This window comes from Oncorhynchus kisutch, linkage group LG23 (assembly GCF_002021735.2).
Source record: "Oncorhynchus kisutch isolate 150728-3 linkage group LG23, Okis_V2, whole genome shotgun sequence".
Classification (NCBI taxonomy): domain Eukaryota; kingdom Metazoa; phylum Chordata; class Actinopteri; order Salmoniformes; family Salmonidae; genus Oncorhynchus; species Oncorhynchus kisutch.
Window position 1 is genome coordinate 43,204,837 of NC_034196.2, and position 27,058 is coordinate 43,231,894.

At 40.6% G+C, this 27,058-nt stretch overlaps 1 protein-coding gene across 2 annotated transcripts in view; it reads left to right on the plus strand.

The window, feature by feature from the left end:
- LOC109868077 (E3 ubiquitin-protein ligase rnf213-alpha) overlaps window positions 1-27,058 on the plus strand; it is a 103,073-nt gene that overhangs the window by 57,908 nt on the left and 18,107 nt on the right. For both annotated transcript variants that reach the window (XM_031802495.1, XM_031802496.1), the window contains exons 40-57: window positions 1,580-1,786; window positions 2,670-2,857; window positions 9,104-9,224; window positions 9,326-9,423; window positions 9,950-10,104; window positions 10,339-10,500; window positions 10,587-10,689; window positions 10,809-10,923; window positions 14,480-14,693; window positions 16,457-16,626; window positions 17,070-17,192; window positions 17,310-17,420; window positions 17,524-17,766; window positions 17,864-17,939; window positions 18,418-18,452; window positions 18,564-18,664; window positions 25,043-25,199; window positions 26,658-26,826. In XM_031802495.1, coding sequence (XP_031658355.1) covers window positions 1,580-1,786; window positions 2,670-2,857; window positions 9,104-9,224; window positions 9,326-9,423; window positions 9,950-10,104; window positions 10,339-10,500; window positions 10,587-10,689; window positions 10,809-10,923; window positions 14,480-14,693; window positions 16,457-16,626; window positions 17,070-17,192; window positions 17,310-17,420; window positions 17,524-17,766; window positions 17,864-17,939; window positions 18,418-18,452; window positions 18,564-18,664; window positions 25,043-25,199; window positions 26,658-26,826 — 2,548 coding nt within the window. The remainder of the gene's footprint in view (window positions 1-1,579; window positions 1,787-2,669; window positions 2,858-9,103; window positions 9,225-9,325; window positions 9,424-9,949; window positions 10,105-10,338; window positions 10,501-10,586; window positions 10,690-10,808; window positions 10,924-14,479; window positions 14,694-16,456; window positions 16,627-17,069; window positions 17,193-17,309; window positions 17,421-17,523; window positions 17,767-17,863; window positions 17,940-18,417; window positions 18,453-18,563; window positions 18,665-25,042; window positions 25,200-26,657; window positions 26,827-27,058) is intronic.

The following is a 27,058-nucleotide window of genomic DNA, read 5'->3' on the forward strand; positions in this document are numbered from 1 at the left end:
CTTTTTTCTACATTGTAGAATAATAGTGAAGACATTAAAACTATGAAATAACACATATGGAATCATGTAGTAACCTAAAAGAAAAGTGTTACAACAAATCAAAATATGTTTTATATTTGAGATTCTTCAACGTAGCCATCCTTTGCCTTGATGACAGCTTTGCACACGCTTGCTGTCTCAACCAGCTTCACCTGGAATGCTTTTCCAACATTCTTGAAGGAGTTCCCACATATGCTGAGCACTTGCTTTTCCTTCACTCTGCAGTCCATCTCATCCCAAACCATCTCAATCGGGTTGAGGTCCGGTGATTGTGGAGGCCAGGTCATCTGATGCTGCACTCCATCACTCTCCTTCTTGGTCAAATAGCCCTTAAACAGCCTGGAGGTGTGTTGGGTCATTGTCCTGTTGAAAAACAAATAATAGTCCCACTAAGCCCAAACCAGATGGGAGGCTGTATCTCTGCAGAATCCTGTGGTAGCCATGCTGGTTAAGTGTGCCTTGAATTCTAAATAAATCATAGACAGTGTCACCAGAAAAGCACCATCACACCTCCTCCTCCATGCTTCACAGTGTGAACCACACATGCAGAGATCATCCATTCACCTACTATGCGTCTCACAAAGAGACAGCGGTTGGAACCAAAAACCTCAAATTTGGTCTCGTCTAATGTCCATTGCTCGTGTTTCTTGGCCCGAGCAAGCCTCTTATTGTTATTGGTGTCCTTTAGTAGTAGTTTCTTTGCAGAAATTCGACCATGAAGGCCTGATTCACGCAGTCTCTTCTGAACAGTTGCTGTTGAGATGTGTCTGTTACTTGAACTCTGTGAAGCATTTATTTGGGCTGCAATCTGAGGCTGGTAACTCTAATGAACTGCAGCAGAAGTAACTCTGGGTCTTCCTTTCCTGTGCCGGTCCTCATGAGAGCCAGTTTCATTATAGTGCTTGATGGTTTTTGCGACTGCGCTTGAAGTTCTTTACCTTCATGTCTTAAAGTAATGATGGACTGTCATTTCTCTTTGCTCATTTGCGCTGTTCTTGCCATAATATGGACTTCTTCTGTATACCACCCCTAGTTTGTCAAAACAACTGATTGGCTCAAACGCATTTAGAAATTCCACAAATTAACTTTTAACAAGGCCCACCTGTTAATTAAATTGCATTCCAGGTGACTACGTCATGAAGCAGGTTGAGAGAATGCCAAGAGTGTGCAAATCTGTCAAGGTAAAGGGTGGCTACGTTGAATAATCTCAAATATAAAATATATTTAGATTTGTTTACCACTTCTTTTGGTTACTACATGGCTCCATATGTGTTATTTCATAGTTTTTGATGTCTTCACTATTATTATTTTTTTAAGAGAGTGGAGGCCATGATTTAGCAGCTAAATTAATATAGGGAAAATACTGATTCTTTTTCGGGTTGTCAAGAGGGATGTGTAATATCTTGAGGTGTGTGTGTGTGTGTGTGTGTGTGTGTGTGTGTGTGTGTGTGTGTGTGTGTGTGTGTGTGTGTGTGTGTGTGTGTGTGTGTGTGTCTGTGTGTGTGTGTGTGTGTGTGTGTGTCTGTACGCAACAATCTAGCTCCTTTGTGGCGCCTTGACCTGTTGTGTGAACGAGCTGCGACTAGGTCATGATGCTATGTGTACGGAGGTGGCCTCTCTGCCCTGGGTCCATGATGCCTACAACCAGTTTAAGAACCGCCTACAGAACTTGTCCAGAATGATCAGCATCCCCCGAGTGGGTCAGGGCCTCCTGGCGAACACACACATCAGAGAAGGGATGGAGCTGGTGAGTATATACTAGGGTACTACATTCTCATGTAAAAAGAAAAAAAGGCCCAATTGATATCAATACAAGTACGGTAAAAGTAAGAAGGGGGAAAAAGCCTGTTTCGTTGCCTAGCCAACTCTTATTGTTAACGGTCACTGTTTGCATAAAGGACGTCAATAGTTGCTCAAATAATGTACATGATGCTGTGAGTTTATACAAGTATATCTAAAGGCTGTTTTCAGCATTATCCTCTTTCCCTCACTATCTAAAGGGTGTTTTGTTGAATTATCCTCTATCCCTCACTACATCTAAAGGTTGTTTTACAGCATTATCCTCTCCCTCACTCTATCTAAATGATGTTTCCATCATTATCATCTATCCCTCACTATATCTAAAGGGAGTTTTCAGCATTATCATCCATCCCTCACTATATCTAAAGGGAGTTTTCAGCATTATCCTCTATCCCTCACTGTGTCTAAATGAATATTTCAGCATTATCCTCTATCCCTCACTATATTTAAAGTGCTTTTTCAGCATTATCCTCTATCCCTCGCTATATTTAAAGGGTGTTTTCAGCATTATCCTCTATCCCTCACTATACCTAAAGGGGTATTTTCGGCATTATCCTCTATCCCTCGCTATATCTAAAGGGGTATTTTGGCATTATCCTCTATCCCTCACTATATCTAAAGGGAGTTTTCAGCATTATCCTCTATCCCTCGCTATATCTAAAGGGAGTTTTCAGCATTATCCTCTATCCCTCACTATATCTAAAGGGAGTTTTCAGCATTATCCTCTATCCCTCGCTATATCTAAAGGTTGTTTTCAGCATTATCCTCTATCCCTCACTATATTTAAAGGGTGTTTTCAGCATTATCCTCTATCCCTCACTGCTCGCCAGGTCCTGGACGTGTATGCGGCCTTGGCCTGTGTGGAACACCTGGAGCCTCAGGCTCTGGACACAGATGCCCAACGGCTACACTGGCTCAGGCAGGTCAAGAGACTCCAGGTGCCCATAGAGCTGGTCTGTTCTGAGGAGAGTCGTAGACACTATGGGGAGAGAAGCAAGGCCATGGTCTGCAGAGTCCAGTGAGTTCAACGGGATTGGAGTATAATTAATAATTGTCCGTCCGAAGATGTAAATTTAGCCGTCCTTAGGCATCGCCTTACATAAATGACACAAATACATCATACCCGTTATTACACGTTACAAACAGGATGGACGGCGAAGATGACACGCCAGACCTACTATACATTTGAAATACAATATTTATATTATTTTATATATTTATATTTAATCCCATAGGACATTCTATTGCATATACACGATCGAGCTTAGTAACTGTCAACTACTGTTCTATACATTAATATATATAGGTAACTGTCAACTACTGTTCTATACATTAATATATAGGTAACTGTCAACTACTGTTCTATACATTAATATATAGGTAACTGTCAACTACTGTTCTATACATTAATATATAGGTAACTGTCAACTACTGTTCTATACATTAATATATAGGTAACTGTCAACTACTGTTCTATACATGAATATATAGGTAACTGTCAACTACTGTTCTATACATGAATATATAGGTAACTGTCAACTACTGTTCTATACATGAATATATAGGTAACTGTCAACTACTGTTCTATACATGAATATATATAGGTAACTGTCAACTACTGTTCTATACATGAATATATAGGTAACTGTCAACTACTGTTCTATACATTAATATATATAGGTAACTGTCAACTACTGTTCTATACATTAATATATATAGGTAACTGTCAACTACTGTTCTATACATTAATATATAGGTAACTGTCAACTACTGTTCTATACATGAATATATAGGTAACTGTCAACTACTGTTCTATACATTAATATATAGGTAACTGTCAACTACTGTTCTATACATGAATATATAGGTAACTGTCAACTACTGTTCTATACATTAATATATAGGTAACTGTCAACTACTGTTCTATACATTAATATATAGGTAACTGTCAACTACTGTTCTATACATGAATATATAGGTAACTGTCAACTACTGTTCTATACATTTATATATAGGTAACTGTCAACTACTGTTCTATACATGAATATATAGGTAACTGTCAACTACTGTTCTATACATTAATATATATAGGTAACTGTCAACTACTGTTCTATACATTTATATATAGGTAACTGTCAACTACTGTTCTATACATTTATATATAGGTAACTGTCAACTACTGTTCTATACATTAATATATAGGTAACTGTCAACTACTGTTCTATACATTTATATATAGGTAACTGTCAACTACTGTTCTATACATTAATATATAGGTAACTGTCAACTACTGTTCTATACATTAATATATAGGTAACTGTCAACTACTGTTCTATACATTTATATATAGGTAACTGTCAACTACTGTTCTATACATTAATATATATAGGTAACTGTCAACTACTGTTCTATACATGAATATATAGGTAACTGTCAACTACTGTTCTATACATTTATATATAGGTAACTGTCAACTACTGTTCTATACATTTATATATAGGTAACTGTCAACTACTGTTCTATACATTTATATATAGGTAACTGTCAACTACTGTTCTATACATTAATATATAGGTAACTGTCAACTACTGTTCTATACATTAATATATAGGTAACTGTCAACTACTGTTCTATACATTTATATATAGGTAACTGTCAACTACTGTTCTATACATTAATATATATAGGTAACTGTCAACTACTGTTCTATACATGAATATATAGGTAACTGTCAACTACTGTTCTATACATTTATATATAGGTAACTGTCAACTACTGTTCTATACATTAATATATATAGGTAACTGTCAACTACTGTTCTATACATTAATATATAGGTAACTGTCAACTACTGTTCTATACATTAATATATAGGTAACTGTCAACTACTGTTCTATACATTAATATATATAGGTAACTGTCAACTACTGTTCTATACATGAATATATAGGTAACTGTCAACTACTGTTCTATACATTAATATATAGGTAACTGTCAACTACTGTTCTATACATTAATATATATAGGTAACTGTCAACTACTGTTCTATACATTTATATATAGGTAACTGTCAACTACTGTTCTATACATTAATATATAGGTAACTGTCAACTACTGTTCTATACATTAATATATAGGTAACTGTCAACTACTGTTCTATACATTAATATATAGGTAACTGTCAACTACTGTTCTATACATTAATATATAGGTAACTGTCAACTACTGTTCTATACATTAATATATAGGTAACTGTCAACTACTGTTCTATACATTAATATATAGGTAACTGTCAACTACTGTTCTATACATTAATATATAGGTAACTGTCAACTACTGTTCTATACATTTATATATAGGTAACTGTCAACTACTGTTCTATACATTAATATATATAGGTAACTGTCAACTACTGTTCTATACATTAATATATAGGTAACTGTCAACTACTGTTCTATACATGAATATATAGGTAACTGTCAACTACTGTTCTATACATTTATATATAGGTAACTGTCAACTACTGTTCTATACATTTATATATAGGTAACTGTCAACTACTGTTCTATACATTAATATATATAGGTAACTGTCAACTACTGTTCTATACATTAATATATATAGGTAACTGTCAACTACTGTTCTATACATTTATATATATAGGTAACTGTCAACTACTGTTCTATACATGAATATATAGGTAACTGTCAACTACTGTTCTATACATTTATATATAGGTAACTGTCAACTACTGTTCTATACATTTATATATAGGTAACTGTCAACTACTGTTCTATACATTAATATATATAGGTAACTGTCAACTACTGTTCTATACATTAATATATATAGGTAACTGTCAACTACTGTTCTATACATTAATATATATAGGTAACTGTCAACTACTGTTCTATACATTAATATATATAGGTAACTGTCAACTACTGTTCTATACATGAATATATAGGTAACTGTCAACTACTGTTCTATACATTAATATATAGGTAACTGTCAACTACTGTTCTATACATTAATATATAGGTAACTGTCAACTACTGTTCTATACATTAATATATATAGGTAACTGTCAACTACTGTTCTATACATTAATATATAGGTAACTGTCAACTACTGTTCTATACATTAATATATATAGGTAACTGTCAACTACTGTTCTATACATTAATATATAGGTAACTGTCAACTACTGTTCTATACATTAATATATATAGGTAACTGTCAACTACTGTTCTATACATTAATATATATAGGTAACTGTCAACTACTGTTCTATACATTAATATATATAGGTAACTGTCAACTACTGTTCTATACATTAATATATAGGTAACTGTCAACTACTGTTCTATACATTTATATATAGGTAACTGTCAACTACTGTTCTATACATTAATATATAGGTAACTGTCAACTACTGTTCTATACATTAATATATAGGTAACTGTCAACTACTGTTCTATACATTTATATATAGGTAACTGTCAACTACTGTTCTATACATTAATATATATAGGTAACTGTCAACTACTGTTCTATACATTAATATATAGGTAACTGTCAACTACTGTTCTATACATGAATATATAGGTAACTGTCAACTACTGTTCTATACATTTATATATAGGTAACTGTCAACTACTGTTCTATACATTTATATATAGGTAACTGTCAACTACTGTTCTATACATTAATATATATAGGTAACTGTCAACTACTGTTCTATACATTAATATATATAGGTAACTGTCAACTACTGTTCTATACATTTATATATATAGGTAACTGTCAACTACTGTTCTATACATGAATATATAGGTAACTGTCAACTACTGTTCTATACATTTATATATAGGTAACTGTCAACTACTGTTCTATACATTTATATATAGGTAACTGTCAACTACTGTTCTATACATTAATATATATAGGTAACTGTCAACTACTGTTCTATACATTAATATATATAGGTAACTGTCAACTACTGTTCTATACATTAATATATATAGGTAACTGTCAACTACTGTTCTATACATTAATATATATAGGTAACTGTCAACTACTGTTCTATACATGAATATATAGGTAACTGTCAACTACTGTTCTATACATTTATATATAGGTAACTGTCAACTACTGTTCTATACATTAATATATATAGGTAACTGTCAACTACTGTTCTATACATTAATATATAGGTAACTGTCAACTACTGTTCTATACATTTATATATAGGTAACTGTCAACTACTGTTCTATACATTAATATATATAGGTAACTGTCAACTACTGTTCTATACATTAATATATAGGTAACTGTCAACTACTGTTCTATACATGAATATATAGGTAACTGTCAACTACTGTTCTATACATTTATATATAGGTAACTGTCAACTACTGTTCTATACATTTATATATAGGTAACTGTCAACTACTGTTCTATACATTAATATATATAGGTAACTGTCAACTACTGTTCTATACATTAATATATATAGGTAACTGTCAACTACTGTTCTATACATTTATATATATAGGTAACTGTCAACTACTGTTCTATACATGAATATATAGGTAACTGTCAACTACTGTTCTATACATTTATATATAGGTAACTGTCAACTACTGTTCTATACATTTATATATAGGTAACTGTCAACTACTGTTCTATACATTAATATATATAGGTAACTGTCAACTACTGTTCTATACATTAATATATATAGGTAACTGTCAACTACTGTTCTATACATGAATATATAGGTAACTGTCAACTACTGTTCTATACATTTATATATAGGTAACTGTCAACTACTGTTCTATACATTAATATATATAGGTAACTGTCAACTACTGTTCTATACATTAATATATAGGTAACTGTCAACTACTGTTCTATACATTTATATATAGGTAACTGTCAACTACTGTTCTATACATTAATATATAGGTAACTGTCAACTACTGTTCTATACATTAATATATAGGTAACTGTCAACTACTGTTCTATACATTAATATATATAGGTAACTGTCAACTACTGTTCTATACATTAATATATATAGGTAACTGTCAACTACTGTTCTATACATTTATATATAGGTAACTGTCAACTACTGTTCTATACATTTATATATAGGTAACTGTCAACTACTGTTCTATACATTAATATATATAGGTAACTGTCAACTACTGTTCTATACATTAATATATAGGTAACTGTCAACTACTGTTCTATACATTTATATATAGGTAACTGTCAACTACTGTTCTATACATTAATATATATAGGTAACTGTCAACTACTGTTCTATACATTTATATATATAGGTAACTGTCAACTACTGTTCTATACATGAATATATAGGTAACTGTCAACTACTGTTCTATACATTAATATATAGGTAACTGTCAACTACTGTTCTATACATTAATATATAGGTAACTGTCAACTACTGTTCTATACATTAATATATAGGTAACTGTCAACTACTGTTCTATACATTAATATATATAGGTAACTGTCAACTATTCTGTACATGAATATATAGGTAATTAACTACTGTTCTATACATTAATATATAGGTAACTGTTAACTACTGTTCTATACATTAATATATAGGTAACTGTCAACTACTGTTCTATACATTAATATATAGGTAACTGTCAACTACTGTTCTATACATTAATATATAGGTAACTGTCAACTACTGTTCTATACATTAATATATAGGTAACTGTCAACTACTGTTCTATACATTTATATATAGGTAACTGTCAACTACTGTTCTATACATTAATATATAGGTAACTGTCAACTACTGTTCTATACATTAATATATAGGTAACTGTCAACTACTGTTCTATACATTAATATATATAGGTAACTGTCAACTACTGTTCTATACATTAATATATAGGTAACTCTCAACTACTGTTCTATACATTAATATATAGGTAACTGTCAACTACTGTTCTATACATTAATATATAGGTAACTGTCAACTACTGTTCTATACATTAATATATATAGGTAACTGTCAACTATTCTGTACATGAATATATAGGTAATTAACTACTGTTCTATACATTAATATATAGGTAACTGTTAACTACTGTTCTATACATTAATATATAGGTAACTGTTAACTACTGTTACATACATGGAAAAAGTCACATTCCAGTACATGTACATAAGATGAGTCGCTGCTACAACATGAGTGGTGGTTTTCTGGTCCCTGTAGGAGCAGATGGAATCGTATCTTCGTCCTGTCTCTATTTGTGGAGCACTTGTTGCTGGGCGTCGAGAAAGTGGACAAGAGGTTGAAGCCTTTCGTTTTGGCATCCGTACGACGGTTGTGCCACGTGAGATTCATCTTATCCTCTTCTCTGTTTATATTTCATCTAATGTAGAGAAATTGCATAACATATATATATATTTTTTTAACTCTTTTTAATTCATCAAGGTACTGGAGAGGGATGCCGACGTTAAAATGAAACCGGCGTTTGAGGAAGTACTTAATATACTTAAGGCCTGCAGAGAAGAAGCAGTTGAAAACAAATGGTGAGGAAACTCCTATTGAGGATTAAATCATTAAGGTTACGTTTCAGCTAGTCAAATACTGCTTGATTTACCACTGACGATTCTAAATGTAATTACCGTAACGCCAATTGTCACTCTTAATAGCCATGCAAACCACTGTGTGCTAGCGTCAGAGAAGCTTGAAATATTAATAGACCAATCAGATTACTTCGTGTAAATCCTGTGTGTACTGTACAAGGTAGATTTAGACAGGAGTCTATGGGAGAGTGGAATGTTCTTCAGTACATCTTAGTTAATCGCGTGTTGTATCAATTCAATTGATTTTCAAAGATTCTCTGTCGCTAGCACGCATTGGCAACACAGATATATCTTGATAATGGGTGAGTGGCTATTGGTGACATCAGTAAAGGTTTTATTCAGAGTTGAAGCACCAATTCGAACATTTTAAATGTCACTCTTCACGACGACGTGTACCTTCGGTTTATCCAGAACTGAAATGGACATTTTGGACACAAACCCCACCTCTTTTCATTGTTTTATTGTGCAGGAATGCCAAGCAGTTCAAGAAGAAGTGCAGTGCTTTCTTCATTGACCTGGTCTCTACGGTTTGCTTCAAGGACAACTGTCCGCCCTGTACGGCCATCATCCTCCACCTGTTGTCCTTCCTCACAGTGGAGGCTCAATCTAGTCCTGTCATCACAGGTACCCTCCTTCCGTCTGACGGATTGTCCCAGGCAAAAACAACCCCTTAAATTCTATGCGTTTTCGGATCTGAAAGAACGCGATGAGTGTAAAACAATATGGCAAAAGTTCCACAAATTCCATCAGATCTTCAAACCCAGAAGGTCAAATGTTTTTTTTGGGACAGGCCACATGTGTCCCTTCAGTGTTCGCAAATCTAATATTTGTGTGTTATTTTGTGTCCCTCTCGGCCAGGACGTCGACAGATTCAGAGGCGCTCTCGCTTTGATCAGTCTGTGGACAACATCCAATGGTTTGTTGGATCGGTTTGGTTGTTATTCATCAAACTGCTTCACCTGCTCTTCCACCTGCTGAACTTACTCATGGTGGAGGCTCAGTCTGCTCTCAATATCAGAGGTATCCTCCTGCTGTCTGACAGCTTGTATCAGCATGATGGAGAAATGTGTTTTTTTTGTATTTCTTACATCTGTTTTCTTTACCAGGACCTTTTCGCAGACCAACCAAGGCAATCTCTCCCTTCGGTGTTGATGTGGACAAAAGTCCAGTGGTTTGGTCAGTCGTGCTGAAACTCCTGCTCAAGTACAGGTGAGTTACAAGTGCTGGTTGTCCGCTTTTTATTTCATGGGGTTAAGTTTATCAAGATACCCCACCAACAAACAAAAAAAGGTTAATTGAATGGGGTTTTTGTATGTTTTGTCTTGAAGCTTTGATGATGTCAAAGGTCACCTGCAGCAGCATCTGACCGAAGTTGAGAAGAGTGACATCTTGGAGGAATCAAGAAAAACTGAACTTTATTCCTTATACATAAACTGCATGGAGGTATGAACACAATTTCACATTTAAATTAGCAATAGAAATCAGCATTTATCTGATTGTGAAGATCATTATGCACTGTTGATAAAATGTTAGAGCCATTGAATTAGTACAACTGTTCCCAAACAGTGGATTGTGGGAACGACGGTTAAAAAAAATCACTGTAAAAAGGGGGCTGCACAGCAGTCTTAATTTCTATATTAAATCATTCAGGGTAACAATGAAGTTACTTACAATAATTGTTATCAATTCAAATGAGCAAAAAAAATAAACCACCAATATAATTTTGTGGCAAATCATAATTTCTCAATCAAGCATTTTTCCAGGATGCTTTGGGGCATAATACAAAATCAGCTAATTATAAATTGCGTTCTGCAATTAGAAATAATAATAATAATAATAAAACAAACTACATAAAACATCTTTCAATGTTAAAGGTGTTTAAATACGGTAATAAATAAATAATACCATATTTAAAAACCCAGCAGTGTTGCAATTCTTGACATTCTCAAACCGGTGGCACCTACTACCATAACCGGTTTAAAGGCACTTATAGATTTTGTCTTGTCCATTTACCCTCTGAATGGCTCACATACACAATCCATGTCTCAAATTGTCTCCTGTATATACAGGGGCCACTGGTACAGAGTCAATCAATCAAATGTATTTATAAAGCCCTTTTTACATCGGCCGATGTCACAAAGTGCTGTACAGAAATCCAGCCTAAAACCCCAAACAGCAAGCAATGCAGATGTAGAAGCACGGTGGCTAGGAAAAACTCCCTAGAAAGGCAGGAACTTAGGAAGAAACCTAGAGAGGGAACCAGGCTCTGAGGGGTGGCCAGTCCTCTTCTGGCTGTGCCGGGTGGAGATTATAACAGAACATGACCAAGATGTTTAAATGTTCATAGATGACCATTAGGGTCAAATAATAATAATAGTCTACAGTGGTTGTAGAGGGTGCAACAGGTCCGCACCTCGAGTAAATGTTTTTCATAGCCGATCATTCAGCGTTAGAGACAGCAGGCGCGGTAGAGAGGGAGTCAAAAACAGCAGGTCCGGGACATGGTAGCACGTCCGGTGAACAGGTTCCATAGCCGCAGGCAGAACAGTTGAAACTGGAGCAGCAGCACGACCAGGTGGACTGGGGACAGCAAGGAGTCATCAGGCCAGGTAGTCATGAGGCATGGTCCTAGGGCTCAGGTCCTCCTCCTCCGAGAGAGAGAATTAGAGGGAGTATACTTAAATTCACACAGTACACCTGATAAGACAGGAGAAATACTCCAGATATAACAGACTGACCCTAGCCCCCCGACAGCATAATTACTGGAGGCTGAGACAGGATTGATTCTCTCGTTAACACCGGTTAACACACGAGTGTTGACAAGGCTGGAGATGTTTCTATCATGCTGATTGAGTTCAAATAACAGACTGGAAGCTTCAAAGGGAGGGTGGTGCATGGAATCATTGTTCTTCCTGTGTCAACCATGGTTACCTGCAAGGAAACACATGCCGTCATCATTGCTTTGCACAAAAAGGGCTTCACAGGCAAGGATATTGCTGCCAGTAAGATTGCACCTAAATCAACCATTTATCGAATCATCAAGAACTTCAAGGAGAGCGGTTCAATTGTTGTGATGAAGGCTTCAGGGCGCCCAAGAAAGTCCAGCAAGAGCCAAGACGGTCTCCTAAAGTTGATTCAGCTGCGGCACCACCAGTACAGAGCTTGCTCAGGAATGGCAGCAGGCAGGTGTGAGTGCATCTGCACACACAGAGAGGCAAAGACTTTTGGAGGATGGCCTGGTGTCAAGAAGGGCAGCAAAGAAGCCACTTCTCTCCAGGAAAAACATCAGGGACAGACTGATATTCTGCAAAAGGTACAGGGATTGGACTGCTGAGGACTGGGGTAAAGTCATTTTCTCTGATAAATCCCCTTTCCGATTGTTTGGGGCATCTGGAAAAAAGCTTGTTCGGAGAAGACAAGGTGAGCGCTACCATCAGTCCTGTGTCATGCCAACAGTAAAGCATCCTGAGACCATTCATGTGTGGGGTTGCTTCTCAACCAAGGGAGTGGTCCCACTCACAATTTTGCCTAAGAATAGAGCCATGAATAAAGAATGGTACCAACGCATCCTCCAAGAGCAACTTCTCCCAACCATCCAGGAACAGATTGGTGATGAACAATGCCGTTTCCAGCATGATGGAGCACCTTGCCATAAGGCAAAGGTGATAACTAAGATGCACAGGGAACAAAACATCGATATTTTGGGTCCATGGCCAGGAAACTCCCCAGACCTTAATCCCATTGAGAACTTGTGGTCAATCCTCAAGAGGTGGGTGGACAACCAAAAACCCACAAATTCTGACAAACTCCAAGCATTGATTTTGCAAGAATGGGCTGCCATCAGTCAGGATGTGGCCCAGAAGTTAATTGACAGCATGCCAGGGCGGATTGCAGAGGTCTTGAACAAGAAGGGTCAACACTGCAAATATTGACTCTTTGCATCAACTTCATGTAATTGTCAATAAAAGCCTTTGACACTTACTAAGCATCTGTCTCTCTCATGCGCTCTCTCTCACGCTCTCGCTGTCTCTCGCTCTTGCGCTCTCTCTCACGCGCTCTCTCTCTCTCGCGCTCTCTCTCACGCTCTCACTGTCTCTCGCTCTCGCGCTCTCTCTCACGTGCTCTCTCTCGCGCTCTCTCTCACACTCTCTGTCTCTATCTCACGCGCTCTCTCACGCGCGCTCTCTCACGCTCTCTGTCTCTCTCTCTCTCTCTCTCTCTCTGTCTCTCTCTCTCTCACGCTCTCTGTCTCTCTCTCGCGCGCTCTCTCTCTCACGCTCTTTCTGTCTCTCTCTCTCTCTCTCTCTCTCTTCTCCCCTCCCCCCAGGTGTAGCAGTGTGAGCTCAATGGAGAAGAAATGGACAGAGCCTTTCACACATGAGAATTTTTTATTCTCGTGCCTAAAGTTGAAGCTCATCAAATAGCAATATTCTTAAAATATGTTCCAGGTCTATGCATTTCACCAAACAACAAATATATGCTGGGAATTGCAGTGCTATAAAATTACTCAATGTTTGCATGGTGAATTCAACTTTAAAAAACCTGTTCATTTCTAACTGATAATGAAGTTCACGTGTCGTGTTAAATCCCGCATGGAGAATTCTTACTTCCGATACAATACACAGACAAGAACACGTTGGTATTTAAGGCAAGTAGGCAATATTAGCCCAGTTCAAACCGTAATATTTTATGGATTATTAGGTAAACCGTCCTGTGTGTCTCAGTTGGTAGAGCTCTTAAAGCACCAGGTTTTAATTCCTGTTGGGGCATTAATAGAAAATGAATAGAAATTAATACACAAATGACTGGAAGTCCTTTTGGATAAAAGTGTTTGTTAAATTGCGTGTATTAACTGAAAATACCATGCCCGTCATTGCTCAGGTGGGTTTTTTTTTTAGCTCATCGAGCGTCTTTTTAGAGCAAGGAATAACATCACCCATCGTGGCATAATCAGACTTATTTTACTTGATATCATCTGATATCCCTGTTGTTCCTCCAGGACTCCTTGCATGAGAAGATGCAGTGTCTCACATTGGTGTCGCAGCAGGAGTGTCTACAGAATGAGAGCGCCTTCCTGAGTGACTTCCTGCGCTCAGGCGCTGCGTCTAGACAGATGGCCACTATAGAGTGCTTCCAGCAGGTGGCCAGGTTACGCATGTGTCTGGATATGGCTGGGAATCTATTGGGAGACAAACAACGGTTGAGTGCCACAGGTACTTAATTCCATTTTTTCCCAAAATGATACATAACCATAGCGAAAACAAATAATGTGTATATAGTAGTTTTTTGTAACCGGTTAACCCAAAAGCTATTTATTGTCTTCAGGCATGGTATGTATACTGGTTTAATGTATACTAGCTACATATATTACTGTCTACAGTATCAATTTATAAAATATATATATATTTTACCTTAATTTGGGGCGGCAGGGTAGCCTAGTGGTTAGAGTGTTGAACTAGTAACTGGAAGGTTGCAAGTTCAAATCCCCGAGCTGACAAGGTACAAATCTGTTGTTCTGCCCCTGAACAGGCAGTTAACCCACTGTTCCCCAGTAGGCCATCATTGAAAATAAGAATTTGTTCTGAACTGACTTGCCTAGTTAAATAAAGGTTAACTAGGCAAGTCAGTTCAGAACAAATCCACATTTACAATGACGGCCTACTGGGGAACAGTGGGACAGACTGCCTTGTTCAGGGGCAGAACAACATATTTTTACCTTGTCAGCTCGGGGATTCAATCCAGCAACCTTTCGGTTACAGGCCCAACGCTCTACCTGCCTCCTCTACACTCTAACCATTAGGCTACCTGCCACCTCTACACTCTAACCACTAGGCTACCTGCCTCCTCTACACTCTAACCACTAGGCTACCTGCCTCTTCTACACTCTAACCACTAGGCCACCTGCCTCCTCTATACTCTAACCACTAGGCTACCTGCCTCCTCTACACTCTAACCACTAGGCTACCTGCCTCTTCTACACTCTAACCACTAGGCCACCTGCCTCCTCTACACTCTAACCACTAGGCTACCTGCTGCCCCAGTCAATGACATGGCCAGAATTCTCTGTCATTTCTGCTGCCTGTGGTACCTTTTTTTGTCTCAACCTGCACGAACGTGAACTTCTTTTTTGATCTGTCCCTTGATGAGCCCTTGTCTACGTTTCGCTCATAGATAAAGGGGGCACGCAGATCAAGTCTAAAATAACTTATGTAGAAATTCCTAAGGTTTCCATAGATTTCCAAAAATGACCTGGTAATTACCTACTTATTTCTAAAATCCTTGTACCCCTATCTAGGTCTATACTCTGATGCAATCATGTACTCTACCCAAAAATTCTATACTGTCTATACACATACTCTACCCATACTCTACCCAATCTGTGTGAAATTTCACATGACAGAAGGTATTAACAATGTAATCATGAGAGGTTGGCTGGTACTTGGTTATCTATGCAAACAATGAGGATTCACATCATTGATCTGGTTTATATAGTGTTTTCATCCAGGGCATTGGGTATCATTGATCTGGTTTATATATATAGTGTTTTCATCCAGGGCATTGGGTATCATTGATCTGGTTTATATAGTGTTTTCATCCAGGGCATTGGGTATCATTGATCTGGTTTATATAGTGTTTTCATCCAGGGCATTGGGTATCATTGATCTGGTTTATATAGTGTTTTCATCCAGGGCATTGGGTATCATTGATCTGGTTTATATAGTGTTTTCATCCAGGGCATTGGGTATCATTGATCTGGTTTATATAGTGTTTTCATCCAGGGCATTGGGTATCATTGATCTGGTTTATATAGTGTTTTCATCCAGGGCATTGGGTATCATTGATCTGGTTTATATAGTGTTTTCATCCAGGGCATTGGGTATCATTGATCTGGTTTATATAGTGTTTTCATCCAGGGCATTGGGTAGAAGGAAGAAGTTGCACTTCTTTATTTTTTACCTCATTTCTGGTCCATCAGAGAGAGAATTCCTGACCAGCGTGGGAGAACTGTGTAAGCGCAGTGGGAATGACTGGTATCGGGTCTACCTGATCCGTAAGATCTGCAACCAGCACGGAGTGGAGTATGTCCAACACTTCCTGTCAGTGGCAGATATGCAGTGGCTGTTCCCTCGCGAGGTCCTGCAGAAGGTACTGGTTTTTGTATTCAGGGGGCGCCGTACTACTATGGCTGACCCTGTTTTAAAAAAAAAACGCACATCACTGCCCCTCTCCGGTGTGTGTGACAATATAAACAATCTACCTATAAGAAGATTAACCTTCTACGTGCTTCTACACCTGTATTGCTTGCTGTTTTTTTTAAGGCTGGGTTTCTGTACAGCACTTTGAGCTTTATAAATACATATTATTTGAAATGTTGATTTGATTAACCTTGTATGTGGCGCTCTATTCAATTAGTTATATAACACATCTGTTCATGTGTAAATAACTTAGTGAATTTCTAGAAAGTTTTTCAAGCTTTTCTGTGCTTTAATTAAAGGTTAAATAAAAACATTAAATTCTATTTAAAAATAGGGGGAAGAGGACTCATCTCATCCACACTCATCACCCACATTAATTTCCCTGTTTTTCAGAATCAAGATGGCAGCCAGATTGACCAGTATCTTGTTTGTGGAGAGGATTATAAGACCATCCGAGATGTGGTTGCCAAAGCAATACTAGAGGGCACAATTAAGGATATAGATCGTGCTTGTAAGGTATTGAAAGGCTCATAGAGAGAGCAAATTGAAATCAGTGATTTTACATGTCTGAAAAGTTGTTCTATCCTGTTTACAAGCATAAGCATTATTTATTTGTTCCGGTAATGTGTGTAGGGTTCTTCGTGTCCAAAAAATAAGAGGACAATATACTTGCTTTTGGCTCTGTTCAGAGAAGTCACCTGTCTCTATAGAGCAGGCAATCCCAACCTCCATCCAAACTCTGAGGTAAGAAGAGCCCATGGAGATAATACTGTAGCTACGTTCATCTCATATACGGCTTGTCTCTACATACAGCATCTTTTTTTAATGTTCCGTTTTCTTTTCCTAGTTTTGTCAAACACTGGTGGATTTCATCGAGGCCTCAACGTTTCTTGCAAGCCGAAATGTGAAGGAATTCGCCCTGGACCTGGTAGCCAACCGGCTGGGTCCCCTGACTGTCCAGACTGGGGCCTCTGGTGCCCAGTGGGTGGTGGTGGAGCTGGCCATCCACTTGTCTGCAGTGCTGCTCTGTGGGAACCAGGGCCTACTGATACCCCTCCAGCAGTTGGCTCTTTTCCCTACTAACATGCAGGTGTGCTCCCCTTGTCTGCTCCCTACAGTCTGCAGTGAACCTATTGTTCTTCAGCATAAATCACTCAATTAAATATATGTATTACTTTGAATAACAGAGAGCCTTCATACCTACCATGCCCGAGGATATGCTTGCAGTTGTACGCCAGGCCATTAGAGGGATGTCGTGGTACAGTAAGTATTGTTTCAGTCAATAAAAAAATAAAAAAACAAGTAACAGCGAAAACTAGAATGCAGAAAGTTATAATGGGCAAATGCATGTTACAAAACTCAAAAGTCCCAGAGAAACAAGAGTAACAAAATGACTATGGCATTTCGGGTTTGCTTCTTCAGGCATCATAGATTTTGGTTTACATTGTCTTTATTGTTTTGAAACTTTTGTATGTGTAATGTTTACTGTTAATTTTTATTGTTTATTGTTCACTTTTGTATATTATCTACCTCACTTGCTTTGCCAATGTTAACACACGTTTCCCATGGTAATAAAGCCCCTTGAATTGAATTTAATTTAATTTTGTTATTCGTTATACCTTTTATACATTCTAGTTTTTTGTGCGGTCTTTTTGTTCCATGAACCCATGAAGACCCCCCCCCCCTTATTTTTCCCTTGCCAAAAATGATCCGTCATTGTGCTCACTTCTACACCCCACAGATTGTCCGAATGGTCACCCTTGCGCCATTGGTGAGGTATGTAGAAATGAGTTGATTCTGGGTTAAGAAGTGTGGCCTATCATGACTGTAGTTACATTTCCTTCAATCATGTCCCTCCTCCTCTACTCTCTAACCCCCCCACCTCAGTGTGGCAAGCCCATGGAGACGAGCCGTTGTGTGGACTGTGGAGCTGAGATCGGAGGGCGCCGCCACAATCCTGTCGCGGGCTTCACTACTGCTCAGATCCAGTAAGTGGGCAATTCTATACGAGATTGACCCATGGATATTTATGAGTTTTGGGGGGGATCTATCTGAAATGATTTTTTGGGGGGGATCTATCTGAAATGATTTTTTGGGGGGGATCTATCTGAAATGATTTTTTGGGGGGGATCTATCTGAAATGATTTTTTTGGGGGGATCTATCTGAAATGATTTTGGGGGGGGATCTATCTGAAATGATTTTTTGGGGGGGGATCTATCTGAAATGATTTTTTGGGGGGGGGATCTATCTGAAATGATTTTTTTGGGGGGGGATCTATCTGAAATGATTTTTGGGGGGGTGGTCTATCTGAAATAATTTTTTGGGGGGGATCTATCTGAAATGATTTTGGGGGGGATCTATCTGAAATGATTTTTTGGGGGGGGTCTATCTGAAATGATTTTTTTGGGGGGGGATCTATCTGAAATGATTTTTGGGGGGGTGGTCTATCTGAAATAATTTTTTGGGGGGATCTATCTGAAATGATTTTTTGGGGGGGGTCTATCTGAAATGATTTTTGGGGGGGGGATCTATCTGAAATGATTTTTTGGGGGGGATCTATCTGAAATGATTTTTTGGGGGGGATCTATCTGAAATGATTTTTTGGGGGGGGATCTATCTGAAATGATTTTTTTGGGGGGGATCTATCTGAAATGAAATCCATAGAAATGTTCTTTGGAGGAAGGATGATTTTGAAATCCGTAGCAAAAAATTGTTGAAAATGAATTAATTATATATTTTTCCTGTTGATGGCTACGCTGTTGAATGTATCTGCCAGGGAGTACTTGGCCTACAGGCTATGGTTCATTATTATAAAGTTTATAGACTGATCTAGAATATAGACTGATCGCGGTTATAGACTGATCAGGATATAAAATAATGTGAATTTTAAAAAAATTCAAAAGTCAATAGGAAAAATATATAATAACTCACACTCTACAGCTGTCCTTTAAGTGGACCACAACACATGAAATACTTAATTATGCTTAATTAATAAGTGACAACAAATATTTTAAGATAACTTTATCCCATTACTCAACAACATGAAAGCAGATCCAATGAAATGGATCAATCTTCCCATAGATCTTAGTTAGAATAAACCTCTTCAGAATGCTTTTAGGTTTGTAGCAAATAATACCAATTACCCCACCGAAGATATTCTCTAAAGTATACTCAGTCATGACAAACTTTTACAAGGGCAAATCAAATGAATAGGATATCTTTTACACCTAAGTCAGAGGGGGATTTTTAACCTTCCAGACTTAAAGGCCCTAAAGCGGGACAATTTGGGTACATATTGAAGATGTGCCTGCTCACTCCTTGTAACGGCGTTCTTCGTTCGTTGAAAGAGAGTCGGACCGAAATGCAGCGTGGTGGTTACTCATGTTCTTTAATGAAGAAAAAGTGACGATACATGAACTAACTTAATAAATACAAAACAACAAACGGAACGTGAAACCTAATACAGCCTATCTGGTGAAACTACACAGAGACAGGAACAATCACCCACCAACCTAATACAGCCTATCTGGTGAAACTACACAGAGACAGGAACAATCACCCACCAACCTAATACAGCCTATCTGGTGAAACTACACAGAGACAGGAACAATCACCCACCAACCTAATACAGCCTATCTGGTGAAACTACACAGAGACAGGAACAATCACCCCCGAAATACAAAGCGAACTCAGGCTACCTAAATACGGTTCCCAATCAGAGGCAACGAGAAGCACCTGACTGCTGATTGAGAACTGCCTCAGGCAGCCAAGCCTACACTCGACACACCCCTAATCAACCACAATCCCCCCAAAAAACAATACGACAACACAATAACCCATGTCACACCCTGGCCTGAACAAATAATTAAAGAAAACACAAAATACTAAGACCAAGGCGTGACAGAACCCCCCCCCCCCCCAAGGTGCGGACTCCCGGGCGCACCTCAAAACCATAGGGAGGGTCCGGGTGGGCGTCTGTCCATGGTGGCGGCTCCGGCTCGGGACGTGGACCCCACTCCATAAATTTCATAGTTCCTCCCCTTCGCGTCCTGGGATAATCCACCCTCGCCGCCGACCATGGCCTAATAGTCCTCACCCAGAACCCCACAGAACTGAGGAGCAGCTCGTGACTGAGGGGCATCTCGTGACTGAGGGGCATCTCGTGACTGAGGGGCATCTCGTGACTGAGGGGCATCTCGTGACTGAGGGGCATCTCGGGACTGAGGCGCAGCTCGGGACTGAGGCGCAGCTCGGGACTGAGGCGCAGCTCGGGACTGATGGGCAGCTCGGGACTGATGGGCAGCCCGGAACTGAGGGGCAGCCCGGAACTGAGGGGCAGCCCGGAACTGAGGGGCAGCCCGGAACTGAGGGGCAGCCCGGAACTGAGGGGCAGCCCAGTACTGAGAGGAAGCCCAGTACTGAGAGGAAGCCCAGTACTGAGAGGAAGCCCAGTACTGAGAGGAAGCCCAGTACTGAGATGAAGCTCAGGTAGGTAGTAGGCTCCGGTAGATCCTGGCTGGCTGGCGGATCTGGAAGATTCAGGTTGACTAGCAGATCTGGAAGATTCAGGTTGACTAGCAGATCTGGAAGATTCTGGTTGACTAGCAGATCTGGAAGATTCTGGTTGACTGGCGGATCTAGCTGCTCTATGCAGACTGACTGCTCTGACTGCTCCATGCAGGCTGACGGCTCCTTGCAGACTGGCAGCTCCTTGCAGACTGACAGCTCTGACTGCTCCATGCAGGCTGACAGCTCCTTGCAGACTGACAGCTCCTTGCAGACTGACAGCTCCTTGCAGACTGGCAGCTCCTTGCAGACTGGCAGCTCCTTGCAGACTGACAGCTCTGACAGCTCCATGCAGACTGACAGCTCCTTGCAGACTGACCGCTCCTTGCAGACTGACAGCTCCCTGCAGACTGACCGCTCCTTGCAGACTGACCGCTCCTTGCAGACTGACCGCTCCTTGCAGACTGACCGCTCCTTGCAGACTGGCAGCTCCCTGCAGACTGACAGCTCCTTGCAGACTGACAGCTCCTTGCAGACTGACAGCTCCTTGCAGACTGACAGCTCCTTGCAGACTGACTGCTCCATGCAGGCTGACCGCTCCTTGCAGACTGGCAGCTCCTTGCAGACTGGCAGCTCCTTGCAGACTGACAGCTCTGGCTGCTTCATGCAGACTGACAGCTCTAACTGCTCCATGCAGGCTGACAGCACCCTGCAGACTGGCAGCTCAGGCTGCTTCAAACAGGCAGGAGGCTCCGGCAGCGCTGTAGAGAAGAAAGGCTCTGATAGCGCTGAACAGGCGGGAGACTCCGACAGCGCAGGAGAGGAGAAAAACGCTGGCTGCGCTGAACAGACAGGAGACTCCGGTAGCGCAGGAGAGGAGGAAAACGCTGGCTGCGCTGAACAGGCGGGAGACTCCGACAGCGCAGGAGGGAAGGAAGGCTCTGGCTGTGCTGAACAGGCGGGAGACTCCGACAGAGCAGGAGAGGCGAGGCGCACTGTAGGCCTGATGCGTGGTGCGGGCACTGGTGATACTGGAGCGAGGACACGCACAGGAAGCCTGGTGCGGGGAGCTGCTACCGGAGGACTGGTGTGTGGAGGTGGAGGACTGGTGTGTGGAGGTGGCTCTGGATAGGAACGTGAACGTGAAACCTAATACAGGTGGCTCTGGATAGACCGGACCGTGCAGGCGCACTGGAGCTCTTGAGCACCGAGCCTGCCCAAGCTTACCTGGCTCGATGCCCACTCTAGCCCGGCCAATACGAAGGGCTGGTATGAACCGTACCGGGCTATGCACCCGCACTGGAGACACCGTGCGCTCCATAGCATAACACGGTGTCTGCCCGGTCTCTCTAGCCCACCGGAAAGCACAGGGAGTTTGCGCAGGTCTCCTACCTGGCATAGCCATACTCCCTGTAAGCCCCCCCCCAATAATTTTTTGGGGTTGCTTCTCGGGCTTCCTTGCCAACCGTGTTCCCTCGTATCGCCGGCTCCCATCTCCTGCTGCCTCTGCTTCCTCCTTGGGGCGGCGATATTCACCAGGCTGAGCCCAGGGTCCTCTTCCGTCTAATATCATCTCCCAAGACCAGAAGTCCTTATATCGCTGCTCCTCATGATTAACAGGGAGAGTTGGCTCAGGTCTGACTCCTGACTCTGCCACTCTCTCCCTGAGCCCCCCCCCAATACATTTTTTGGGGTGACTTTCGGGTTTCGCTCTGCGCCGCCGTGTTTTCCTTTTCGACTCCATTCGCCTATAGCCTTCTTCGCACTGCTCAAGCGAATCCCATGCGGGCTCCTGCACTCTCTCTGGGTCGGCCGCCCACCTGTCGATTTCTTCCCACGTCGTATACTCCATGCCATTGCTGTCCATAACGTCCTCCTTTCGCTTTTCCTGCGGTCGCTGCCTGTAACCACGCTGCTCGGTCCGTGTGTGGTGGGTGATTCTGTAACGGCGTTCTTCGTTCGTTGAAAGAGAGTCGGACCGAAATGCAGCGTGGTGGTTACTCATGTTCTTTAATGAAGAAAAAGTGACGATACATGAAATAACTTAATAAATACAAAACAACAAACGGAACGTGAAACCTAATACAGCCTATCTGGTGAAACTACACAGAGACAGGAACAATCACCCACCAACCTAATACAGCCTATCTGGTGAAACTACACAGAGACAGGAACAATCACCCACCAACCTAATTACAGCCTATCTGGTGAAACTACACAGAGACAGGAACAATCACCCACCAACCTAATACAGCCTATCTGGTGAAACTACACAGAGACAGGAACAATCACCCACCAACCTAATACAGCCTATCTGGTGAAACTACACAGAGACAGGAACAATCACCCACCAACCTAATTACAGCCTATCTGGTGAAACTACACAGAGACAGGAACAATCACCCACCAACCTAATACAGCCTATCTGGTGAAACTACACAGAGACAGGAACAATCACCCACCAACCTAATACAGCCTATCTGGTGAAACTACACAGAGACAGGAACAATCACCCACCAACCTAATACAGCCTATCTGGTGAAACTACACAGAGACAGGAACAATCACCCACCAACCTAATACAGCCTATCTGGTGAAACTACACAGAGACAGGAACAATCACCCACCAACCTAATACAGCCTATCTGGTGAAACTACACAGAGACAGGAACAATCACCCACGAAATACAAAGCGAACTCAGGCTACCTAAATACGGTTCCCAATCAGAGGCAACGAGAAGCACCTGACTGCTGATTGAGAACCGCCTCAGGCAGCCAAGCCTACACTCGACACACCCCTAATCAACCACAATCCCAATGCCTACAAAAAAAAACAATACGACAATACAATAACCCCATGTCACACCCTGGCCTGAACAAATAATTAAAGAAAACACAAAATACTAAGACCAAGGCGTGACACTCCTAGAATATTTTAAGGTGTATTATCAAAGGATGAAGCTAAGAACATTAACTTCATAGTATACAATATGGAAAAAAATGAACTTATATCACTCGCTAAAAACACAACAGTATGGAACAATCCTTGGATAGCTTTTCATTATTTAAAAAATTTAAATTCAACCTTTGATTTAACTAGGCAAGTCAGTTAAGAACAAATTGTTATTTACAATGATGGCCTAACCCAGCCAAACCCTACCCTGGACAAACCCGGAAGATGCTGGGCCAATTGTGCGCCACCCTATGGGACTCCCAATCACGACCGGATGTGATACAGCCTGGATTCGAACCAGGGTGTCTGTAGTGACTCCTCAAGCACTGACATGCAGTGCCTTAGAGTGGCCTAAAACACACTTGCTTAAAGTCTACATTAAAACATAAGGTATAGCAACTGTAAATGACTTGGTAATAGGAAATAAATGTCTTTCCAAAAAAAAAAAATTCAAAAGCAATTTTAGACTGACCAATGTAGATATTTTCAAATACATGCACCTTAATAGTTTCATATCAAGACATTTCGATTTGAAATCTTTTGGACATCAGAGAAATCTTGAGGGAACCCTATTTGAGTCAAAAAATATATATTTTCATATGATCGGTAAAATGTAGAAAATCTTGCAGATCCAACTGATAATCTCTTTAGAAAAAAATTAACCTACTGGAACCAGAACTTATAAACAACTGATAGTGGTACAAGATGGAGGGAATGTTGGAACATAACTAATGATATTACAGTTATCGAATATGTACGCTTTATCAAATCAAATTTTATTAGTCACATACACATGGTTAGTAGAAACCCAAAACATCGTAAATATATATGTAATTTCCCAAGTGAGGCTTTTAATGAGTCACACTACTGAAGAATGAAAACCATTTTTTCTTGTCTTTTCATAAGAGGTGACAGTACTGAGACTGGCCACGTCCTGGGAGACCCTCGACGGAGGGACCACCCAGACATGCAGGACACAAAGAGCATGTCCTCTGTTCCTTTCAACCTGGTCCGGCTTCTCACCCACATAGCCATGCTACTAGGAGCCAGAAGTAACCCACAGGTACACCGCGGCAAATCATACTAGAGGGACCTATGGATTTAAGTGATTTAAAGGGACAGTTCACTCAAATATGTTTCCTTACCTTGAAAGCAGTCTATGGACACGGAGAGACAGCAGATACTTTTTTCCTCTATCTTTTCTTGTCCATAGACTTCAATTAAGGAATTATCCCTGGCTTTAAGTTGATAACCGGCAGATTTGTTTAGCTGTGACGTGACATTTTGCTTCTTACAGTACACCTGCCTTAGTGGCAGTGGCCCGTTCTGAAACCCCTAGCTCTTTCCCGTAGTCCCTACCCTATTCAGTGGATAAGGAGCTAGTCCCTACCCTATTCAGTGGATAAGGAGCTAGTCCCTACCCTATTCAGTGGATAAGGAGCTAGTCCCTACCCTATTCAGTGGATAAGGAGCTAGTCCCTACCCTATTCAGTGGATAAGGAGCTAGTCCCTACCCTATTCAGTGGATAAGGAGCTAGTCCCTACCCTATTCAGTGGATAAGGAGCTAGTCTCTACCCTATTCAGTGGATAAGGAGCTAGACCCTACCCTATTCAGTGGATAAGGAGCTAGTCCCTACCCTATTCAGTGGATAAGGAGCTAGTCCCTACCCTATTCAGTGGATAAGGAGCTAGTCCCTACCCTATTCAGGGGATAAGGAGCTAGTCCCTGCCCTATTCAGTGGATAAGTAGCTAGTCTCTACCCTATTCAGTGGATGAGGAGCTAGTCCCTACCCTATTCAGTGGATAAGGAGCTAGTCCCTACCCTATTCAGTGGATAAGGAGCTAGTCCCTACCCTATTCAGGGGATAAGGAGCTAGTCCCTACCCTATTCAGTGGATAAGGAGCTAGTCCCTACCCTATTCAGTGGATAAGGAGCTAGTACCTACCCTATTCAGTGGATAAGGAGCTAGTCCCTACCCTATTCAGTGGATAAGGAGCTAGTCTCTACCCTATTCAGTGGATAAGGAGCTAGACCCTACCCTATTCAGTGGATAAGGAGCTAGACCCTACCCTATTCAGTGGATAAGGAGCTAGACCCTACCCTATTCAGTGGATAAGGAGCTAGTCTCTACCCTATTCAGTGGATACGTAGCTAGTCTCTACCCTATTCAGTGGATAAGGAGCTAGTCTCTATCCTATTCAGTGGATAAGGAGCTAGTCCCTACCCTATTCAGTGGATAAGGAGCTAGTCCCTACCCTATTCAGTGGATAAGGAGCTAGTCCCTACCCTATTCAGTGGATAAGGAGCTAGTCCCTACCCTATTCAGTGGATAAGGAGCTAGTCCCTACCCTATTCAGTGGATAAGGAGCTAGTCCCTACCCTATTCAGTGGATAAGGAGCTAGTCTCTATCCTATTCAGTGGATAAGGAGCTAGTCCCTATCCTATTCAGTGGATAATGAGCTGGGAGAAGGAGTTGGTTCCTAGTGTCTTATCTCGGTCTTTCTTTGTCTTTGATAGGCCATTGCTGCTATCATCAAGCCCCAAGTCGCTGACCCCAGTTTGTTCCTCATGGGTCACCTGCTGAAAGACATGGAACACGTGATTAGGTTTATGGGGAAGGGGAGAGATGACACAGTCAATGCCATCCACCTGATGATCAGTAGCCTACTGAAGCCTCACCGTCGTGGTAAGGCGCAGTTCAATTTTTCATTTTTCACCTTTCGGTTACTGGCCCAACGCTCGACCCGCTAGGCTACCTGCTGCCCTGCCATGACATTTTAGCCAAATCAACAAATTAACATTTTACAATGGCCATCTCAGTCTCTGGGACTTGAACCCCGTTGAAAACCTGTGGTTTGAATTAAAGAGGGTAGTCCATAAGAGCAGATGAAGAATATCAAGGATCTGGAGAGATTCTG